Raw genomic sequence first — 21,763 nt, forward strand, 5'->3', positions numbered from 1 at the left:
CAGGCACGACGTACTCTGGAGCTTCGCGAGACTGGTACTCAGGAGCTCGCGAATCGTCTCCTCGTGGTGAAGTCTCAGAGGGGTCAAGTCTCAGAGGGGTCAAGTCTCAGAGGGGTTGAGTCTCGGAGGGATTGAGAAAGTGCCCATTATGGCACAGGGAATAAAATAAATAAATAAAATAAAATAACGCAAAATTGGTAAATAAAAACGAAAGTTCGCTGTTTTTTCCGATTTGATTCGTTTAATGACATCCATAGACACGTATAGTTATTTGAAAGCACGAAGCACTAGCAGTCGGGGGAAGGGAAGAAAGGAACAGAAAGGATAGGAGTAGAGGGAATTCTCCTTATTAGCGGACAGATCCTCGGATATTCGGCTCTGAGCTCCAATGCAAAAAAAATCATTTCGACATTGGCCAAATCTAATACGTAATTCTTCCGGTGAGAAAGTGTCTCATTCTAGATGTTTCAGGATTGATAAATTGGAAATAATTTTTCAAGTTTCTTTGAATCCGATTATTATTAGTTATGTATGCTTCTTTCACTGCCTTTCCTGACCAATTGGCAACAGCTGTAATCAAAACTAAGCGATTTTGTTGTAAGTAGCTGCTGTCCTACCTTCCCTCAAAATGCCTTTCCTTTAAAATGCCAAAATCTAGTGATAACGCTCATACCAGGGCAAGTGAATTCAGCTCAGAAGGATTTTATGTGAAAGACAGTATTACTGTGCAAAGTTTGCGATAAAAGATTTGAATTTGAAAGATGTGACACGTTGTTAAAGCACATCAGTAATGATACACATAAATGTGTGAAAGAAAGGGGACCCGCAGAACGACAGCTATCATTTGAACACACAGTCACTCAGTCAAAGAAAGCAAAGGAGGAGCTTGTTATTGCTACTACGGAACCATTTTTAAAGGCTTTATTTATTGTAGAGAAACTTGACAATCCAAAAATTCTGGAATAGCTCTCGAAGTTTACACATATAAGGTAGTGGGGATTTGCCGTTTGCCAATCGTATTCGCCAAGACTACATACTTGAACCATTCATGTACCTTGAACCAATATAACTTGAACCATTTCCTTCATTTAGTTTCATCAGAAATTTTGTACAATCGAAATTGTGTTAAATGTTATGTAAAATGCTAAATATAACAATAAGTATCCATGAAAGGTGTACCATAAAATAATAAAACCCCTATAAATGTGGAAAAATTGTAGCATTATAATAACACTGTCAATATTTTATATAACACTGAAATCAGATAGTTTTAAAACGACTTTTAGCAAAAAATAAAACCACTTTCATGGACCTCTAGGTATTGTGAAAATACATACCAACTTTTTTAGTTCTATTACATAAAATACAAAATTACATCAAAATATTTGTTCATTACTGCATTGCAAAATTAGAAGTTTAAAGAGTATATTAACTGTCTTTCTACCTTGATAATAACTGCTGCAAGCACCTAGTAGGGAGGCTGATTTCGTATTCGTAGAGTGATGCAAAGGAGGTTCTGGAAAGAACATCAGCTGTCTTGAATCCTTGGGTTTGCGGCATTGCTCTTGTTTTTCCAGCTCTAGCTGTTTCTCTAAAACCTCAACTTCCAGCTGAGTTTTTCTTAGGCATGCTTGCAGACTAAGAAAACAATATTTAAAGGAAAAATTAAATTTTTCATGAAATATATAATGCATGGTATATTAATTGTTTATTGATACTCATTACATTTTATTCAATAATTTTTCATATACTTTATTCTGGTACTTCTATTTCGAGGAATTGAAGTAAGTACATGTATCACACATTAAGCAAATAAAAATTTACACCGATTTATACACAATTGAGAAATTTAAAAAATTCCTTTCCCTTAATTACAGTCCCAAAAATATACCTATATACATAGATGTATACAGATGTAGTTTTCTTATATAAAAAGAGAACCTTACAGAGATTCTTATTATTACTTAACTCAGGGAAAAATTTCTGCTGTGCGACCCATTTGGACCTGTCTTCTATCTGCTTTGTAATCACTGATTTGTTTGTGCTTTCAAACTGCTGTGGAAATGAAACAAGACACACAGCAGGTCGTGACATCATAGCGCCTTACCATGTCATCAACTCATTTGTACACCTTTCTAACCCATAAGTAACCCATTTTGAACTGCTTTGCATTTGCAATGGAAACTTCTATTGAACAAATTTTCAACCTTTGGAACTCATTTGGAATTAGCATTGGAACTGATTTGTATATACCACTCATTCACCTCTTTCGGTTCTCATTTGTTCATCATGCAAACTGCTTTTTCACAGTTTACAATGGCTTCTAGAGTTACCTTGGAATACATGGTGGAACTGTTTTGAGCATCTAGGCCAGGCAAAAATGGTGGAGTAAAGTTTGGCAGTAACACAGTAAATTACTATTGAAATGTTGTCAAATCATTGCTCTAGAAAATGTTACAATACCATTTTCTAACTAAGACAAAAGCAAAGGTTGCTCCAACTTCTTGAGCGGCCTAAAAACCCTTAGAATATTGCAGGTTCTCGGACCTTCAAAGGTTGAGTGATAGACAGATTTAGGGGGGGAGTATGGGATCACGTCCCTTTTATCTGATGTAAAATGCAAAAAAAGGCCTTTCCGGGAACCTGAGCTTGTCTCAATACTGCAACAATGAAACAGACTTTCGAAGAATGGATGCATTTTTGGCAAAAAAAGTCTTAAAATACAGAACAAAAGATGGACATAATCCATTGCCATTGGATGGGGATCGGGCAGGCAATAAATTGACCAGATGTTTTTTGCATACATAACGAAAGCATTGACTAAAACATTTACGTGGTAAAAATCATCTTAAAATTCAACATTTAAGTAAGCATATGACAGTATTAAGTATGAGGTAATGAAAGCATCAACAATGATGTTTTTGCAGTAATAATACATGTAAAGTGCAGCATTTTCAAAAGGAAAATTACTTAAGATAAGAGGTATTTTACATAAGTATGGTATATTTCACCTATTCAATGTTCCAACTTCAAAATAATATGCATCTTGTAAACAAGCTGCCATATTGTTTATTTAAATAAATTAAAATTAACAATAGTAGTGAGGAAGCAATAATGGGAGGCAATAATGGTAGTGAGGGACGCGAAAAGGAAAAGGGGAGTCGTGTATGGAGAGAAGGAAGAGATAGACGTGTTATAAAAGATTGGGAGAAAAATTAAAGTAGTGGTGTATTGAGAGACTGGAGGATAGTACAAATGGGGTTGTAATAGTCATGGCGGCTTGTTGATGTTGTTTATGCTCACGAGTTTTAAATTGCAAAATTTATTTATAAAGTGTTATAAAAAAACATTTGTTAAGTAAGAGAAGAGGAAAATTAATTAAAATGATGGAAAATTAATTAAAACGTTACAATCTATTACACAGTTAATGAAAAATGCCTCTGAACTTTGCACCATGGCATGTTTCATGACTTAGAAGCCAGTTCCAAAACAAATGATGACGTCTACAAATCGAATGGAGTGATTGAAAAGGAATTGAAAATGTGCGGAAAGCAGTTACATTTGAATCTTCTCCATACGCAGCTGTTAGAATATGAATGATGATGTCTGGAAATCCTGCCGAATCATTCAAAAGGAGTTCCAAATGTGTAGAAAGCAGTTCCACAGGAACAAACTTTGTACAAGGCAGTTTGAAAGGGGGTTACAGATGAGTTACAAATTTCTTCATATTTCCAATTTTTGGCACAAATGAGTGGGAATGAGTTCCACAGCAGTTCCATGACAGATTTTGATGTTTCAAAGCAGTTTCAAAAGGGTTCCAAAACGGTTGCACAGCAAAATTGTTCCCTGATAACCATGCACCATGGAAAAAGGAGCTTTGGAGTTTGTCAAAAGATTAAAGCAAAGGACATATATAAATCATATCATGCACAGGTGAATCCACACACTGGGGGACAACTTCCCATCAATCACAAAATATCAAGATACCCTCAAAAAATAGAGCAAGACAATGTTTATAAAGTATCACCCATTAAACATCTTCTTCAACACAAATTACTTACCTTTTTAGACACTTGTAAATAAAGTACATACAGTAGACTCTCGTTAATACAAACAATAATAGTATCAAGTCCTCGTTATTACGAAGCAAATCGTTGGTCCCGATGAAAAGGCCGATCCAATCTTTAGTATAAGAAACGTTATTACGAAAATACAAACCTCAGTCCCAGTCCCGGCAGTTACAAAAAGATGTTTATTACGAAGTTCCACAGGTAAGCAATGGCATTTAGGAGAATGTTCACGACGATACGTTATAATCATTGCACTACGTTTAAGTTCTCCTCGTGCACTGTGCTTAAGAGCGTCAATTATGGTTCTTTCTTCAGTATGAGATACTTCAGTATGCACGGAACATCATATAATAAGCTTAATTCCTGTGGAAATCATGGTATCTCACACATTACCCTCGTATCCGATCCGACGCGATGTGGCGGTAGAGGAACTCGCACTTTGGGCATAATTTGAAAAAAGTATCATTTAATCTGTTGTGAAGTCAGGGACTGTTCAGCATTTCACCCATTCTTCCTTCCCGGAAATAGCAATTTTTTAAGGCTCCGGCTGCGTCGCACAGCTACTATCTGTAAGAAAATGCAAGATACCCGAGTTTGAGGAGCTCTAGCGTCTAAACGAAGCAATCAATTTCAATGCAACAAAAAGCATACGAGAGAGAATTTATTTCTACGCTGTATCATGTACTTTAACCCTTTCGAGACGGCGGAGTTTTCGTCTTAGCATGACTGCTGTACTGAGCCCCAAGAGACTCTTCTTTCTTTCTCGTGGTAAGGAGCATTTTTGGAAGGCATTCGTTAAGAAGGGTCTCGCTGAACCTTTTTCGACCCCTCCACGCAGGGACTTCGCATTATCTCGGACTCTGAGAGTAGTTGTGCTCCCTCCTTTCTGGGTTTACGACCATACCTGCGGCATTGGTTCGCGGTCAACTTATGTATTGTTCATATGTATTTGGCACATGGATAATTGTTGCTTGCACGTAAATTGCAGACTTTAAATTGAATTCCTCATTTTTATCTGAGCATTGTCAACTTTTAAACGAAGTTCTAACGCCATTATTAACACATTTAATGCAGCAACAATTTCCATGTCGATGTTTATACATAACTTGAGATATAAGTTAATATTTGTCGTAGAATTTCGTTTAAAAATTGTAAACGCAACTCAAAAGACAAATAATTTAATTCTTAGTGTATATTTCTTGAGAAATGAACAAATATTTATTTCGAAAATTGACTGTATAAACAATTGAATGACCGCTGTCCCGTACCGCTGAGAGGGGTTCTAAAAGACGAAGGGTCCGGGTACCTGCGCTCCTGGATTCCGAGGGTTAATCCTAAACCCTGAAGCATTGGGTCCCGAGACAAAGACGTCGTAAACCCACGACCATCCTAAAAGGGGGAGAGCTAGAAAACGTATACATACGGCTTTCGATCTCCTGGGCGGGAAAATCTCACACGTATATATACGCCCGTCGTCTCCCAGGTCAGGACACGTCCACACGTATATATATATACGTGTACAGTAGGGAAAAGGTTAAAAAATCTTCGGCTCAGTAGTATTTCCTGTGCTTTATTTTTTTTTTAAAGTACTCGTTTATTGCACGTAAAATCAAGTTGCCCAACTTTGAGCGCTCGGCATTCCCGTAGTTTTCGTTCCTATAACTTGCAATTTTGATATTTAGAAGTCACATCTATTATTAGCAGTTTGCCTGAAACAAATTGTTTATACCACTAAAATTAATGGAGTTATAATAAACAACGCAAACCTCTGCTAACTTCGAAACCAGTGGGTCAATTGCGAATTGATTGGTGCTGCTGTCTTCCGTAGCTCAGCCCAACCTGACTCTAAGTTTACCTGAAGGGTGCAACAACGATACTTTATCGTGCGAATCGGTCAATTAAAGGAAGCATGCCGTCTGCCGAGTAGGTGGCAATCACGTGCCTCTTTTCGCCTCCCCCTCTCACAACGGAGCTGCCGGTACGCGCATAGAAACATCTAGATAAATAATAAGTGATATTGACGGATAATCTAGATAAATAATAAGTGATATAGGAACAAAAACTACGGGAATGGCAAGCGCTCAAAGTTGGGCAACTTGATTTTACGTGCAAAAAACGGGTACTTTAAAATTAAGTACAGAAAATACTATTGAGCCGAAGATTTTTTAAAGTACATGATACAACATAGAAATAAATTCCCTTTCGTATACTTTTTGTTGCATTGAAATTGATTGCATCATTTAGACCCTAGAGCTCCTCAGAGTATCTTGATTTTTTTTTTACAGACAGTAGATCAGTCTGTCACAATCGTGAGTTAACACATCACTGTGATGCAGTGTTGCATTATGCAGGATAACCGCACATTTCGATGCTTTGCAAAGGTTTATCGTCTTACGAGCAAGTTCTCAAGGAATGCATCTTGTTCGTAAATCGAGGACTTATTGAACTCGGGAAGATATCAAACATCGAGTGCGTCATGCTACATTCTTTAATTGATAAAACCAAACTAATGTTTTTGTATTTATATATATTTGCGCATTATATAATCGCGTAATAATATAATAATACACACAACTGAACTCATTCCGCAGTGCGATTATAAGTATGGGATATTGAAGAGACAAGAAATTTTGACAAAGTTTTTTTTTGCGATGTTTCCTAAAAGAAACGTTGATTGGAATTTCGATATTACGAACCTCAGGTTTTTTGGTCCCACGAACTTCGTAATAACGAGAGTCACTGTATTTCACTTGTTAAACAGGTGTTACCAATGCTAACAAATAGTTCTGCTCATCTGTGCAAGTTTTTTCCTATGATGTAAGCAGGGAACTTAACAAATCTTCCCCTATCCTTGCACTAGCCACTGATCTCATTCATGTAACTCCCAATTTTACATAAATTTTTTGCTTTAAATGTAAAAATACCAAACATTTACGCAGTCTAATTGAAAAATTGCCATTAGAAAAGGACATTCATGGCATTCGTTACATTATATAATTAGGTTTTAAAAAATTTCCCACATTTAAAACAATATTGTCTCCTCCCCTCCCAGGCTCCCAAAGACAGACTTGGAATCTGCTATGAAGCTCAAGCAATAGAGTGCAATTAGAGTGGTTTCCTATTATTTTTTTATTGTCTAAAAAGATTATTACTCCTGGAGTACGCATTTCATGATCTTAAATTTTCGAAATGACGATATCTATTTTTTGCGATTAAAAGAAAAGTGAAAATTTTCAAGCACGCGAAAATGCAACGGCTTAGTAGGAATGCTGGGAAAAGTCCATGTGACGTATTTCTGGCTCCAGCTGTCGGCGTGTGAGGTGACCTTGGGGCGAGGCTTGAGCGCTGATACGACACAGGCTGCTAGCAGGTAGCTGAGTACCCTGCTAGCAGGAGGCACTTGGCTTCAATAAGGATTATTATTCTCCTATCAAACGAAGTAAACTTTCCGAACTTAGGTAATTTTAATGGGCGATTATTAAGACATGCTTCCCTGAGCTCTGTGCCTCATGCATGCATTGGTAATCTCAGACAATGTAAAACTCCTATCTACTCGTATAGAAGCTAGGTCCCTGTGACGTCAAGTGGAGTGGCATCGCATGGGCGCCAATCTGGCCTTTTTCAAATGAGGTTAAAATTGGCCATTACCATTTGTCTAAACTGGGATTTCTAAAACCAAATAATTTTTATATTATGAATGCATTAATGGTGTGTAAGGAATCGCAATCAATGCATTTTGTTTTCTTTAATGAAGGAAACTACCCTATTGAAAATTTCCAGTCTTTGATCCATCCAAGCCTTGTCCTTTCATAGGTAGGCCATGAATATAATGTTACCCAAATAAATATTTTAAATTGAATACTACAGGGCAAAACCTAATCTAATATTTAAAGGTACATAATTGCAATTTAATAATGCTATTCACATTTAATCAATTTTAAGTAATTAATAAAAAATTATGTAATTTAACTTACCTCATAAATTCTTCACCCCATTCAGGTTCCTCAATGAGCTTTTCCTTGAGTAATTTGGCCTTCATGAGGTTATTCTCAGCCGCAGAGAGTTCCTCTTTTGCTTTAACAATGCTCTCTTCCAGAGTTTTCAAGTCATCTAATGAAATCGATTCTTCATCATTTACATCGGAACCACACATCAATGATTTACTACAACTCCATTGGTTGACTAGATCAAGGTAGCGGCATAAGCAAGTAAGCAATGTAATTTGAGCATATACACATACCATGAGATACATAATACAGAGCAAAGAATACATAGTTTTATTATGCTCAAACGAGGATAATTTTAACAATACTGGGAGAGAAAATGTAAACAATTAAATACAAAATTAGATCATGATGTGCAAAACTGCAGAAACTTTAACTTCATCTGACAATCATGGTAATCAAACCTTTTTTTACCAAGGACAAGTCCTTTTTATTTATTCATTTTTCTCCCTGTAAACAGAGCAATCACAGCCTTTACAACAGGGAATTAGCAATCAACAAAGAAGGACACAGGCGAGATGGGGCCACTAGGCCTCTAGTCAAATTTTTATAGTATTAGTCTAAAGCTTCCTCTCTCTGACATCAAAGCTAATGAGAATGTCTTGGTTCCACTACCTATTTTTCTCAGGCAATTTGAAACTTTTGCTCGACATCAAGGGACCTTCCTCTAGCACCGAGCTCTTCCCCTTCCAACTTCCCATTCCACATCCATTTATAATTTTTTATGACAACTATTTCCTTGTTTAACAAGCTCAAATAATATCAGAAATAAATTGTGTTTGCTCCCATGCAGATAATCATTGTTAGACCCCTATGACTCCAATAGATGACTCATGCAGCTGTTGGGCTCCAGAAATGGGGAGTATGGAAGCAAGTAGGCTGAAATAGGTCAGTTGGCGAGACAGGGGGAGGAGTGAATCACGTTTCCATTGTCCTCGTATAACTTGATAATTTCCTTCAAAGCTAATGATTTATAATCTGTCACATGAGCCTTGTGGGAGACAAGATCTCAGATATCTGGGGCAATTTGGGTGGTCTCGCAAAGGAGAAAAGTGTTAGAGGGATGGATCGAGGTCTAATGGGAGGTCAATAGTGGATTTCAAGAAATGTGTGACATAGCTGCAATCCTATGGTACTGAGCTCTCCAGATGGTAGTTCCATCTCCTGAGGAAGATTCACGCTGTGTGTCTATCTTATGCTGCCTTAATTTTAGGTTATTTTAGATTTTGTTAAAATTCTTCTGCTTTCTGTCGACTATGTTTCCAAATCTATAAGTGTAGCCAAAATATCACAGCTAAATATTGTTCTCCACATTTTTATGCGCCAATGTTTCCAGGAGTTCCATGAAAATATTCACCACTGCCGGAGTGAAGGAAAATTCTCATTGTAGCCCCGGAGGTTCAATCATAGAAATTTTTTCTCCATCGGAAGAATGTGCTGTTCACACCAACTGATCAGAGTACCAACTCTCTAGTCAAATTATTATAGTATTAGTCTAAAGCTTCCTCTCTCTGACATCAAAGCTAATGAGAATGTCTTGGTTCACTAGTATGTCATTTATGATTTGTAAGAAATGCTGCGAGTTTTTTTTTTACTTAAGATTGAGCCTCCTCCACTTTTGATTGCAGAAATTTAGCTTAGTATTCGGCTAACTTGTACATTTCAGAGTCTATAGCACTGACCATTGGCGTAAGTGGTATGTCTTCTATACGTACTTTGGTACTCAACCCATAGATGCAAGGGTACTGTGGTGTTAGCTTTTATCTCTCTTCTGGTCCACCAATGTGTTTCTTGATACCTTCTGTGGCTATCCTCTCAAAGTGAGAAGTTGGGTGGCATTCCACCTTCTGGTAAATTTATGAAATCTATGTTAATCTACGAAAACAAAAGCTTGAAAATAGAAAGAGGAGGCCATCTAGAAGGCCAAGTAACCAGTGCTGGAGACGAAGCAAGAAATAAATCATCAGTAGAGTAGCACAGGAAAAAGGGGAAAAAAGATATTAAGAATCAATTTATCGGACACTACAGATGGAACAGATTGGATTGGATGCTAACAGCAGCACAGAAGTCACGAATGGAAGCACTTGACATGTTAAGTAACAAAAGGCTGATGAAGATACAAGGATCAACCAAGTGAGTAATGAGGAAATCTTTCAAAGAATGGTAGAAATCAACTTACCTGAAATCTTTTCTTTCGCTGGCAATGCCTGAATATTTTTATTAGTAAATTTTGAGCTCAAAGGCCCCCAATCCTCAGCAAATTGCCGTAAATTGTTGCAGAATAGTTCTCTATTTGACCACACTTCTTGCTGCTTTTCACACTTCAAAATTACAAAAACCACCATTAAAAATATGTTTCCACATTAAAAAATACAAATAATTAGAGCAACTGAAACTGATGATTGTCTCTAAATTTATACTTTGTCTTTGCCCTACCAAAACTTTATTTTCCCTTTCATATGTGTCTTTAAGCTCTTTATTCACATCCTTAAGAATTTTTATTTCTTTCTCAATACAAATCAAAGTAGCTTCCTTCTTATCTACTTCAGTTAGTATTTTGTTCAAATCATTTTCCAACTCTTGCTTTTCCAAATTTATTGACATTATCTCAGATTTAATTCTGGATATTTCAATTTCCACTGAAAAATACAATTATCATGCATTAATTAGTAAATATTAAATTAAGTAGCAAAAAAACTAAAAATTCTAATATAGTAATCTGAAAAACTAAATTTCTATCTCTTTCATATCATATTCCATCTAAGCTATACATTCACAACTCTCAAACAGTCCATTTCCCCTCTTAGCCTTGAAGTTCTTTCCTATGGTGGCCTGCAATAAAGACCATCCTTTCCTATCCCTCATGAGTAGCATGTTGCATGAAAAATACACTACAGATTTTTTCCAGGTTTTCAACATAAAAATGTTTGAAATCGATAAACTTCACTTCCACTAGGAGAAAATTCATGCTGAATGAAGATAAACAACCTTTGAAAATTTCTACAGAATTTTTTATTGTTAAAATGCATTTCGACGCTAAGGCATCATTCTCGATTATAAAGATGTCAACCCGACAACTTCAATTTATAGTAGCTAGGGATGAAGAGGATGGTAATGGAGGGGGGAAAGTGGGTGGAGTAGGTTGGTGTGTGGGGGTGTGGTTGGGTTGAGTGACCAAGTTCGGCGAAGGAAAGGCTGGGAAGGTTAGCTGGCCAGGGGTGGGAGTGCATGGTTTGGTGGGGGTTAAATTGCGGAGCGATAATGCGGTACAGAGAGGTGAGTGCTTTTGAAATACAATGTCATTGAGTGCATAACCCATAGTCAGATTCTTCTCTATCTCCAATCTTCTTCCCCTTTTTGGCATGGTGTAGAACCTCGGGTATGAAGTCACTGCTGTGTCCAGCTTCCCACATGTATTTTATAAAGTAGGATTATTCACAATCCCGTTGTGAAAACACCTTTTACGTTCTTCTGCTCTGATTCAGAACACCCTACCTGACTGCCGTACATACATTGTGTCACAACCATTACATCTTACTTCTTCGTTAAAACTTTCCCGTGTACTTGTCATGTTGAATAAAACTTTTGGGCTATGTCGCCGCGTCAATTCTTGGGTGGCCCCAACGTTTCCCAACTGATGCTGGTTGCTTTCAAAAGGGACACCAGCATTAAAATTATCCATACTCAGCAACCCATAATGAGAAAAAACAATCAACGAACCACTCCTCCAACCTCCCGCTCCCCTTCGCCACCACCTGATACAGATACATATATATATATATATATATGAATTTAAATTCTCAACTCTCCAGAATCCCTTGAGAAAGCAACCAGCATCGGTCAGGAAATGTTGGGGCCACCCAAGAATTGATGCGGCAACATAGCCCAAAAGTTTTTATTCAACATTACATCTTAATCTGTATACCCCAATATATTCAAAAATTTTCACTTTATCTTATTTGTCTCATTGACAAGATTTCTCAAGTTGGTATGATTATGATACTCAAATAAAAGTGTTAAGAGGCTTCCCCACAGAAAATACAGACTTGCGCAAATGCACGATGGATTGTAAGGGAAGATTTTTTTACAAATGGATTGTAAGGGAAAAACAAGCAGCACATTCGAAAAAGGTTTAGGTAACACTGCACACACGCTCTGTGCACCCTATGGACTCAATGTTCATTTAAATATTTGAGGCGTAACATGGAAAAAAATGCTGCACAATGTGTCATGGTAATTTGTTGTGGTTTGAACAAAAGCATGTACAAGTACATATGGCACTTTTAATACAGATTAACATATAATCACCACAACATGATGCATCAAGCAGATAGCAATTACCCAATAAAAACTTTTGCAATGATATTAGCACTGAAGTGTAAATTTTTATTCAGGCATTTATCAAACTTCGGTTTTACTACCATTTATTTCTACATCAAATATACTAATTTCATCAAAGATATGTCATGCTATTAAAACACCAACATGCTCTTGTGGGGTTCATCTCCATTTAGTGGAAAAGAAAATACATGATAAGGGTTTTGGACATTACTTTCTCAAATTTCACGATGAAATATTGATTTTCAGTGGCTGACAATTCGTTTTTTCTAGGCCGTCATTCTAATCGATTATTATTCACATATATTGTTTTTTCTACATTAGGATGAATGGATTTGGTATTCCAATCCTCATGAAGAGTCAAGAGAAGTCAAATAAACCATTTGACAACTTAAATAACATACGCCATACAAGCCTCATTAAAGGATACAACACAAGGGGTTTCTTGACCACAAGTTCGAATGACACCGTGGCATTTTTTCAACGCCATCGCAGCGAACTAAGAATTTGACGAGATAGTTAAATATTTTGACTTAAATGATTTCATACTAAAAATAAGCGTTGTAAGTGAAGCCTAAACAAGAACTTTTGACGCACACCATAGCCGGGTACCTAAACAATTTTGAGGGCTCATAGGGAGGCATACCGGCATTAAGTTCATTTCTTTGCGCTTCTGCATAGTGCTCGGAGATCTTTATGTTCTCGATTAGCGCATTAATATTGTCATCTACTGAATCCATGTTGCATTCTATATCCGATATTATTTCAAGATGATAAAAATCAAACAAACACATACAAACTTTCCGCGAATGATAAAATCCAATAAAACACAATCGCAGAAACAATTGAATAGCTCTCTTTTAGCGCGCTTTTAAAAAGTTTTGAATAGTACATTTTTTGAGTACGTAGCACCGAATAGCACATAAGCACTCGATGCCCCAATAAGTGCTTATCTTGGATGAATATATCCATTAACACGGCGCAAAATACTATATTAAGTTCCTCTTAAAGGCTAAGCACAAAACTTAACTCTGTTCTCGAGTGATCTTGCAGGAGATAACAAGATATGCATATAAGAAAAACTTAAAATTAACTGAAATATTTGCAAAAGATGCACTTTTATTGATGCTCTCGATTTATAAATAAAAAATCATAATTTTTTGTAGATTATTTACATTATAATATCGCTCAAAGACGTGATTCAGTTTTATGCCATAGAAAATATACACACACTGACTCTTCCTTGGAAACAAAAGTTATATCCTGAACAAAATAAGCATCGATTATCAACATCAATGATCCACTTTGAATATCTAAGATCAAAAATAAATTGACCCATATTTCATAGGCGAATACAGATCCTCAATACATCAGAAATAATGACCCCCCCCTGGTGGCCTACCTACTTGAAAGTATCTAGCAGCATGCCACAGTCATGTCCTCACTCATGAATCATTAAACAAATTTGGATAAAATTACTTTATGTTCTACTTTATTTCCCTAATTTTGGGCGAAAACCTGGTCCAATACCCCGTTTACATAGGAGGATTTATGCCCCTGCAAGACACTTAACAAATAAACAAGATTTTGAATATGGTTATCATAACGTTTGTTTTGTTTTGCGTATATACTCATTCAATGTCACATTAAAATAAAGACAATATTTCACAAAGTAATTGCTTGATGTTGTTTTAAATCTCAAATATGAGAAGACTGTTTGCCTGTCAGACCTTTGTGCCTCCCCTCCCCAGAAAAAAATCGTGGATCCACCCTTCCCCGTTTAATTCACCATGTGATGACCACATAAAATCTGTCTGGTTGACTTAAATTAAAGGAATGAAGATTAAACCAGGTATTTGGTTAGTTAAATGAAGTTTGGTTGATTAAATTAATCATAAATGAGTGAAAAAGTGATATTAATATACGTCCTATAGACAAACATACCTCCAAAACCTATGCATCACGACAGGCAGCTGTGCACCTCATTTGTATGAGCACTGCCACTGCCATCAACTTAAAAATTAAAGATGACTCCTTCTGGCATCAAAACAGGACTAATGACTATGTAAGCTCTAAAGCATGTACGATCATCTACATACTAACCCAAAGGCTGCATAAAAAGGTGTGTGGCAGGGGATGTAAAGACACCAGCAGTTTAAATATGAAAAGCAAACGCTCAAACAAGACTACGACTAGCATTTGTTCAAGTCCCTTATGGTTCAGGAGAAAACAAATTCCCATATCTATCCGTTCAGAAAAATATGAGTATAAACTTAAAAGTAAGGTCTCCTAAATCGTTGCGTTGTAACATGAAGCCAATTGGCACAATCTGCCAATACCACCGTGTTTCTTGGATCCTTCACTACCACTTTCGACTGCTATGAAGCAATGTTGACCGCCCATTGTTGGCATAGCAGCCGTCTCCATGGAGCTTCCCCTCACGCCTTCGTCCAAGTTTGAAATCCAGTCTGTCGTACGATTATTGACCAGGAAAAAGGTGGCACCTATCGACATTAATCACCAATTGGTTGAGGTTTACAGTGAAAAATGTGCAGATGCTAAAAACGTTCGTAAATGGTGCTACAAAGTTCCTTTTCGGCCCCACAAATGTCCACTGCCAGGTGGGTACCCAAGCAGCTCACCGAAGACCACCAGAGGTAGCGCGTGGAATGTGGTGAAGAAGTTTTGCACCATTTTGAAGAGGAAGGGGATGAATTTTTGGCTACTATTACCCAGTGATATATATATATATATATGTTGCTCGCGCCTAAGAAACACCTAGGAGGAATGAAGTTCGCAATGGACAACAAGGTGTAAGAGGAGATCAACACCCATTATAGCAACGTGGACAGAAGCTGGTATGATGACAGGATTCAAAAGTTTATTGTGCAGATGAGGAAAGTAATCGAGTGCCAGGGTGACTATATCAAAAAAAGGTGAAGCCATGACCTTTCAAAAGATGTATCCAACAATGTAAATATAAGTCATATTCAATAATTTAAAAAATTGGAGACCTTACTTTTAAGTTTACCCTTGTATCTCTCTTAATTTATCGCTTCAAAAAGAAAACTGTCACTGAAGAAAACAATTAAGAACGTTGCCAAGGCAAAACAACCCTTGGCACAAGTGTGCATTGGCAGAGGATGCACAATCACATCCAAAACTAATTGTAGGCGTGAACCCCGAGTGGGGGGCGAATCAGTCAAAATCTGGGACAAAAATTTGGATTAAATATTGAATTCCATAAGTCACAGAAAGGGCAGAGAAATTCCGTTAGTAAGTTGCACATTTTTCTTAGATTAATTCACTCTCTCTCATGAACAGGTTAGGGGGCACCCATGAACTACGTGAGGCAATTCTCACCCAATCTCACGAGGGAGAGTCCTGGCAAGTATCATGTAATTTTTTTCTGCAAGAAACAATGTAAAATAGTGATCTGAAAAACCAGTCTTAACTTATCTTAAATAAAATTAATTACACAAATTGTTTTTTATAAATCCAATGCAATGTAGCACAAATTAATGTACTTACACTGAAAAAATACATTTTGATTTGTGAGATTAGAGGGAGGGGACCGAGCCAAGTCTCACGATATTTCACTGAGGAGGAAGGGGGGTCCAAAAATCACCTCATGTAATTAATGGCCGCCCTCTTGCACGATCTCCAATGTTCCTGCTGTTACTTAAAAGCATCTGGGCAGAGCATCATGTCTTTTTAATCAGCTAGCTCTGTACAAGGTTTTACTGCGAAGTTGTCCGATATTTTTAGACTGAAAAAACAGAAGATATTTGGCTTAAGGAATAATGAGAAAAGATTTTTTGAAAGCCTGTCATGGGTGAGCCAAAATTCAGTCCCTTCGAGGGAAGAGATGACATGGTACCTTACGCCTGGTCTACTTCAGTAAGTAGAAATTGAAACATATCAACTAAGTAAATAATTATTAAGATGTATAGATGTCCTCCTTGGTTACTACTATGGTTACCTCCATAAATGCGGGTGGGCTGAATACGCATGATTTCAGCTGGAGCAAGTACCAACTTAATTTAAGTGGAGCTTTGAATACCTATTCTAACAGCAGAGTAAGCCCAAAGCAATAATATTAAATAGGCGTTAAAGGAAATATATTAATGGCCATTCTCATTAACTTTTTAAACTTGGGTTTCTCTGTCATACTGTTTCTTCTGCACTCATTACATTGAAGAGTAGTTATAAGATGGGAAAGTGCAGGAAAGACAGAATTGAGAGTGGGGAAACAGAGGAGTGTTTGAGAGTGACTGGCAAGGGAAGTGATGGATGATTAATCAAGTCTCGGCTGCACAGGTAATTTTTTACATTCACAAGTCAGTCAGACAAATAATAATAGAAAGTGGCCATCCAATGACAAAGTGATTATTCTTGCCCTTAGTTCCCTTCTTTAGTAGCTTAAATATTCAAGTCACATTAAAAGAGTTAAATTAATGTGCATACTTCATAAGTAGATGAATAAAAAATTGCTGACAGCATGTTAATTAACCCTTAGAGTGCAGTAATGCTTGAATACGTTTTGCGCGGTGACTGCGGCATTTACCCAAAAATTTTTTTGCTACCTGGATATCTTGCACTTGGGCACTTTCCCTCACCATAAGTAGGGGGCTTAATTCTACCAGACCAGCCCTCATAGTAGGGGGTGCCTCCTGCACAAGGAGTCTCTTCTGCACTGACTGGCAGCCCTAGGGTTAATCATCATCAACACTTTTTCATTGTCATTCATTATGAGGCCAAAATAAAATTTCAGTTCTTTGGGTAAAAAATCATAACCTCCATACCCATTCAAGATTAAATGAACACAATGGATATGATAAATAATATGAAGATTTTTTCCGTCCAACAAAACAATCACACACCTTTTTCTTGTGGCAATTTATTGAGTACTCACTAAGTAACAAGGGCCTGAAAACTTCAAACAATTAAAATTCACATTTGAATAAATTACCTATAATGAAACAACAATTATAATACATACAAAAAAATATGAGCCATCACTTTAAAGAAAACTAACTACATCGTACCACATATTGGAGCCCTACTACAAAAAAAAGGGTTTATGTATATTTACAGTGTTTTTTAGTGTGAAATAACCATGAGAGTTTTGTGAGGGCTAGCCAATACAGAAAAATGAAAGATTGACCATAAAACCATTTTTGCATATTTAAACTTGAATAGAAGCGATCCTGAGGCTATAACAATCATGAATGCAGATATTGTTTCATTATTAGATACAGTTCAATTATTTAAAAAAATCAGACTCAAAACGATAGAATTAAATAACAAATAATATGATTGCATACACTAATCATTATGAATGAAAAAAAGAAATAGATTAAATACATCAGTAGATCATCAATAGATTAGGATCTGGCAATGAAAATAGTATCTTTGGGACTTTCCATAGCGAACATAAATCACTCTCTCAGTTGCTATAATATACGTACACTTACTTATAAAGATAATACGTATACTTAAGTAAATAAAAGGCTGTTCCCATCCAGTAATGACACAAATTAACAGAATGATCTTTAAATCTGGATATCTAACACAATAGTTGAACAGGAAAGTCCTTCAAATCGGGAATTTCTCTCTTCGGATGTAACACGATCACACAAAAAACCAAAAAGCTTCATTCAATCTTCATGTTCGTGCTCACGCTGAGCCTCGGCGTCCCTCCAATTACTCTTTATCGTTTCAATCATTAGAGCAAATAAGTCAGATTTGGTGAAACCGTAAATACTACATATGGCTATAAACACATAGGATAGCATTAGCCAATAATCGTGTTGCTCGGATGGTGTAAATGGAATTGGTCCTGAGAAATCAGCGGATGTCACATTCACCAGTCCCTCGGGTTCCATTCCTGTGTACTTGCTAACGAAACTAGTCATCGCAGGTAGAGTATATTCCAGTCCGTTGAACTTGGCTATGGGCCGACCATTATGAAAAATAATTACAGATGGTACCCCAACGACACCATACAAAGTATTGAATCTATTATTTGAAAATTTCATTGAGTCAACTGCCAGCATCATCACGTTCGAAAATAACCTTGGTAATGCGTTGAAATGCGGAGCCGTTATTAGACTAAATGGACACGTTGGAGAGTAAAAGAGTAGCACAACACAGAGTCCAGGGTCAGTTCGAGACGTTATGTTGGGATTCACTGTCAGCAAACTGGAAAGCCTCTCGTTATCAACCACCTCAACCCTTGGAATTTCAGTCTGATTCAAAGTAATACAAGATAATGTAGTAAAGTTGGCAGCCGTTGCGTTTGAAGAAGTCGCATTTAAGCTGGTTGCACCGTTGATGACATTAGTTCCGTTTACACCACTGGCACTAACATCAACTGTGGAATTGTTTGATTCTAAACCCGTGCCCTTAATTAAAGCAGCTGTGAGAAACATGAAGTCTGAAACCACTCTAAAAATATAGTCTAAGCAGTAATAGAAGCCATTGATTATCTCCTTCTCTTTGTCAGAACTAATATTTTCTAGAGGTGTCTTACTCATGACATTCTGATCAGTTTCTTCTAAGTCAAATGGCAACAATTCTAAGTTTCCAGCCTCAGCCCCAGAATCTTCTCCATCTCCTCCATCTTCTCTGCCAGCGGTAAGAGCAATAACAGAAAAACACAGAAAATATTTCAACCACCTATTCATGATCACTTCCACCGAGGATGGAGTCCCTCCAGATGGAAAAAGGAAGATAAATTGTTCTCACACTTCCTGATCATCACACAGGTTAATATTTGACGCATAACCTTATTCCAAACTGCGTATGACTCCGAACAAAAATGTAATAAAATTCATCGGAAAACAATATCAAGCCGCCAACAGAAAACTTTTGCGACAAACCTAACTACGCATTGACGCCATGTTGGATTTCAACCAATCATTATTAACGTTTCGTTTTGTTTTCGTCAAAGAAAAAGCGGCAATTTAAACCCACGCATGGAACACCATTCCGCAAGATATATCATTTCGTGAAATAATGTCTATTTATAATTTTAATTTAAAGGAGAGTTTCACATTCCATTTTAGAATGAAAAGTTGCCGTGAGAGTACCTTTTTTCTAATTCGAGTTAGTGCAAAGTAAGAGTAAGTATGTACTCGGTAAGAGGGAGTACATAGCCACCTATAGAAAGAGCCATAGCCACTATGGTGGATGTGGATTTGTTTTTTGCAAGTGGATGTTGTGACAGTGGGCATTCGTCAGAGAGACTATTGAAAATAGTTCTTATGGCTTCTAATAATGCTCTTTTAAATAATTTTTGTTCAAAAGAGAATAACTGTATTGTAACCGGTGCCGTTTGGTGCGGTTCATGGGCGTTTAAATCGGCGTTTACGAGGTAGGGAAGGCTTATGTAATTTTGTGTGAATGTGTGCGTGTGAATGGGAAGTGAAGCGTGAATGACCCGGTGCTGTATTTTTCCATTACCATTATTTTTTCCCCCCCCTCCCACGATTCTTCCGCTTAGGAAGAGCGGAAATTTCCTGTGTACGTGATTCGCAGCAAGTTTACCCCACCCCACTGTGAAACAAGAACACCTGAACATAGCAAGCTGAAGGTGGTGTAACCTGCCAACCCCGCCCTCCACAAACTTTGGCGAAACCCCCCCCCCCTCCCCTACTGAAGAATCCAAGAACCTGCTATCCTGGATTTTACCCTGCTACCCCACCCCCTGAAAGTGACCCACGGGGCTATAAAATCAGAGTACAGACGACGACTGACACTCTATTCGGCTTGTAGACGCGGCCGGAGGCTCTGGTTGTCTGCTGATGCATTCCTGTGGACGAGAGAGAGAGAGAGAAGCAGCGAGGCGTGGAAGTCGACTTTAAATTTGATTACGGCAGTAGCTAGGAAAGAGGAGACAAGAGGGAGATTTCCGGCACGCAAAATTGAAAAACGTCACTCCATGACGCCCAGTGAAGAAGTTCTCTCATCCCACAGCGAGAGGAGACGCAGCAACGTTGACTGGAGCCAGCCAAGGGAGCCTTCTCCAGCCACAACTCAGAGAGAGCGATAAGTACTCTAGCCACCTATACCCCCCCCAAAATTCAGAAGAACCAGAAGAGCCCCATTTCCCCCATCATTCAAGATAAGAAGAACTATGATACGTTACTGTGCATTTTTTTTATATTTTTTTTATGCCCTCCCTTTTCCCCATGTGTGTGAATGGTTAATTGTAGTTAGTAGGACAGAAAGTGATTATTTGGAATTGGCGTTTGTCATTATTCAACCATTTTGCTGTCTTTTACGCCAACAATTGTTAAACAGAGTTTCTTTTCTTTTGTTATTCATTAATTGCTGTCACATGGTATTTAACTGGCCAGTAGCGATAGTTTAATTTTTTTATGCAGAGAATAATCCATTTATGTATTTTGTTGTTCATTTTCAAGTCGAAGTGTATATTAAAAGTTTGGTTGAAATTGTAAACTAGTTTAGGTAAGCCTTTGTTATTTCGTGTGCGCCAACCTCCATTCAGCAAGTGAACCCACCCCAAAACCCACTTTTCCATTTTCGTTTTCCCCACCTTCCCTTATCCCCGAACCACGACCCGCTCACCTTGAGCGAACCCTCCAAAGAATCCTCCCCCACCCCCGAAACCCGGACAGACGGGATACAGTATATGGTACACCAAAGTAGATGAGGGTAAGAAGAGAAAATTGCTGATATTATTGTGATTGACTAGGGGAAATATAAAATACCTGTATTTTATTCCTGTGTTTTCCTTTCCTGCAACTAAAATTCCTAGTTGCAGTGATGACTTCATGCATGGTAAGTAGATCTGAGGTTTGATTAAAGAGATATCATGATTTTTTACAAATGTTTATGCTAGTGGTTTGGTAAGGCCTTGATCTAGAACTGTACGATTTTATTAGATTGACACATCTACTGAAGTGACATTAAGACTTTTGCTCATCCCAAATAATTTTTCAAATACTTTAGTACCTGGTATGGGTACGTTTTGGTAGCTGAGGCTGAACTACATATGTTTATGCAAATTTTTGCTTGCATTTTGATGAATTCAAGCATAATAACAGCAAATGTGTCAATGATCTTATGTTTCACTGGTAATTATGAATAAATAATAATCCTATTTCATCAGGTTCCATGGTAAGCATTGCTATGCCATGCTAATTCAGAGTCAAAATAAAGAAAAATTTACTCACAATTAATAACACCATTTGGGGCCTTGTGTGAAATCCTTTCACTCTGCCAAAAAGAAATTATTTATCCAAGGAAAGTATATGGAATCAACCAGGTTCAATCAAATACTTGACATCACCACTTAGTGCTGTTGAATTTTGAGATGCTTTT

The 21,763-nt window shown here is 37.4% G+C and overlaps 2 protein-coding genes across 4 annotated transcripts in view; both read right to left on the bottom strand.

Moving 5' to 3' along the window:
• Positions 1 to 13,235, bottom strand: part of LOC124155947 — a 19,225-nt gene extending 5,990 nt beyond the window's left edge. For 2 of the 3 annotated variants that reach the window (XM_046530179.1, XM_046530181.1), the window contains exons 1-5: positions 13,059 to 13,235; positions 10,511 to 10,713; positions 10,254 to 10,395; positions 8,045 to 8,252; positions 1,445 to 1,638 (exon numbers count right to left, since the gene is read on the bottom strand). In XM_046530179.1, the coding sequence (XP_046386135.1) occupies positions 1,445 to 1,638; positions 8,045 to 8,252; positions 10,254 to 10,395; positions 10,511 to 10,713; positions 13,059 to 13,206 (895 nt within the window). In that variant the 5' untranslated portion in view covers positions 13,207 to 13,235. The remainder of the gene's footprint in view (positions 1 to 1,444; positions 1,639 to 8,044; positions 8,253 to 10,253; positions 10,396 to 10,510; positions 10,714 to 13,058) is intronic. The other variant, XM_046530180.1, reaches the window with a different exon arrangement.
• A 4,057-nt stretch (positions 13,236 to 17,292) lies between these two features.
• Positions 17,293 to 19,321, bottom strand: LOC124155948 (thioredoxin domain-containing protein 15). The gene has a single exon (XM_046530182.1). The coding sequence runs from the start codon at positions 19,099 to 19,101 to the stop codon at positions 18,073 to 18,075; it is 1,029 nt and encodes a 342-aa protein (XP_046386138.1). The 5' UTR covers positions 19,102 to 19,321; the 3' UTR covers positions 17,293 to 18,072.
• Between the last annotated feature and the right edge of the window lie 2,442 nt (positions 19,322 to 21,763).

Source organism: Ischnura elegans, chromosome 3 (assembly GCF_921293095.1).
Source record: "Ischnura elegans chromosome 3, ioIscEleg1.1, whole genome shotgun sequence".
NCBI classification, from domain to species: Eukaryota; Metazoa; Arthropoda; class Insecta; order Odonata; family Coenagrionidae; genus Ischnura; species Ischnura elegans.

Bases quoted from the DNA above. Each gene is read 5' to 3' on its own strand.
- LOC124155948 (XM_046530182.1), bottom strand. From the start codon at position 19,101: ATGAATAGGTGGTTGAAATATTTTCTGTGTTTTTCTGTTATTGCTCTT.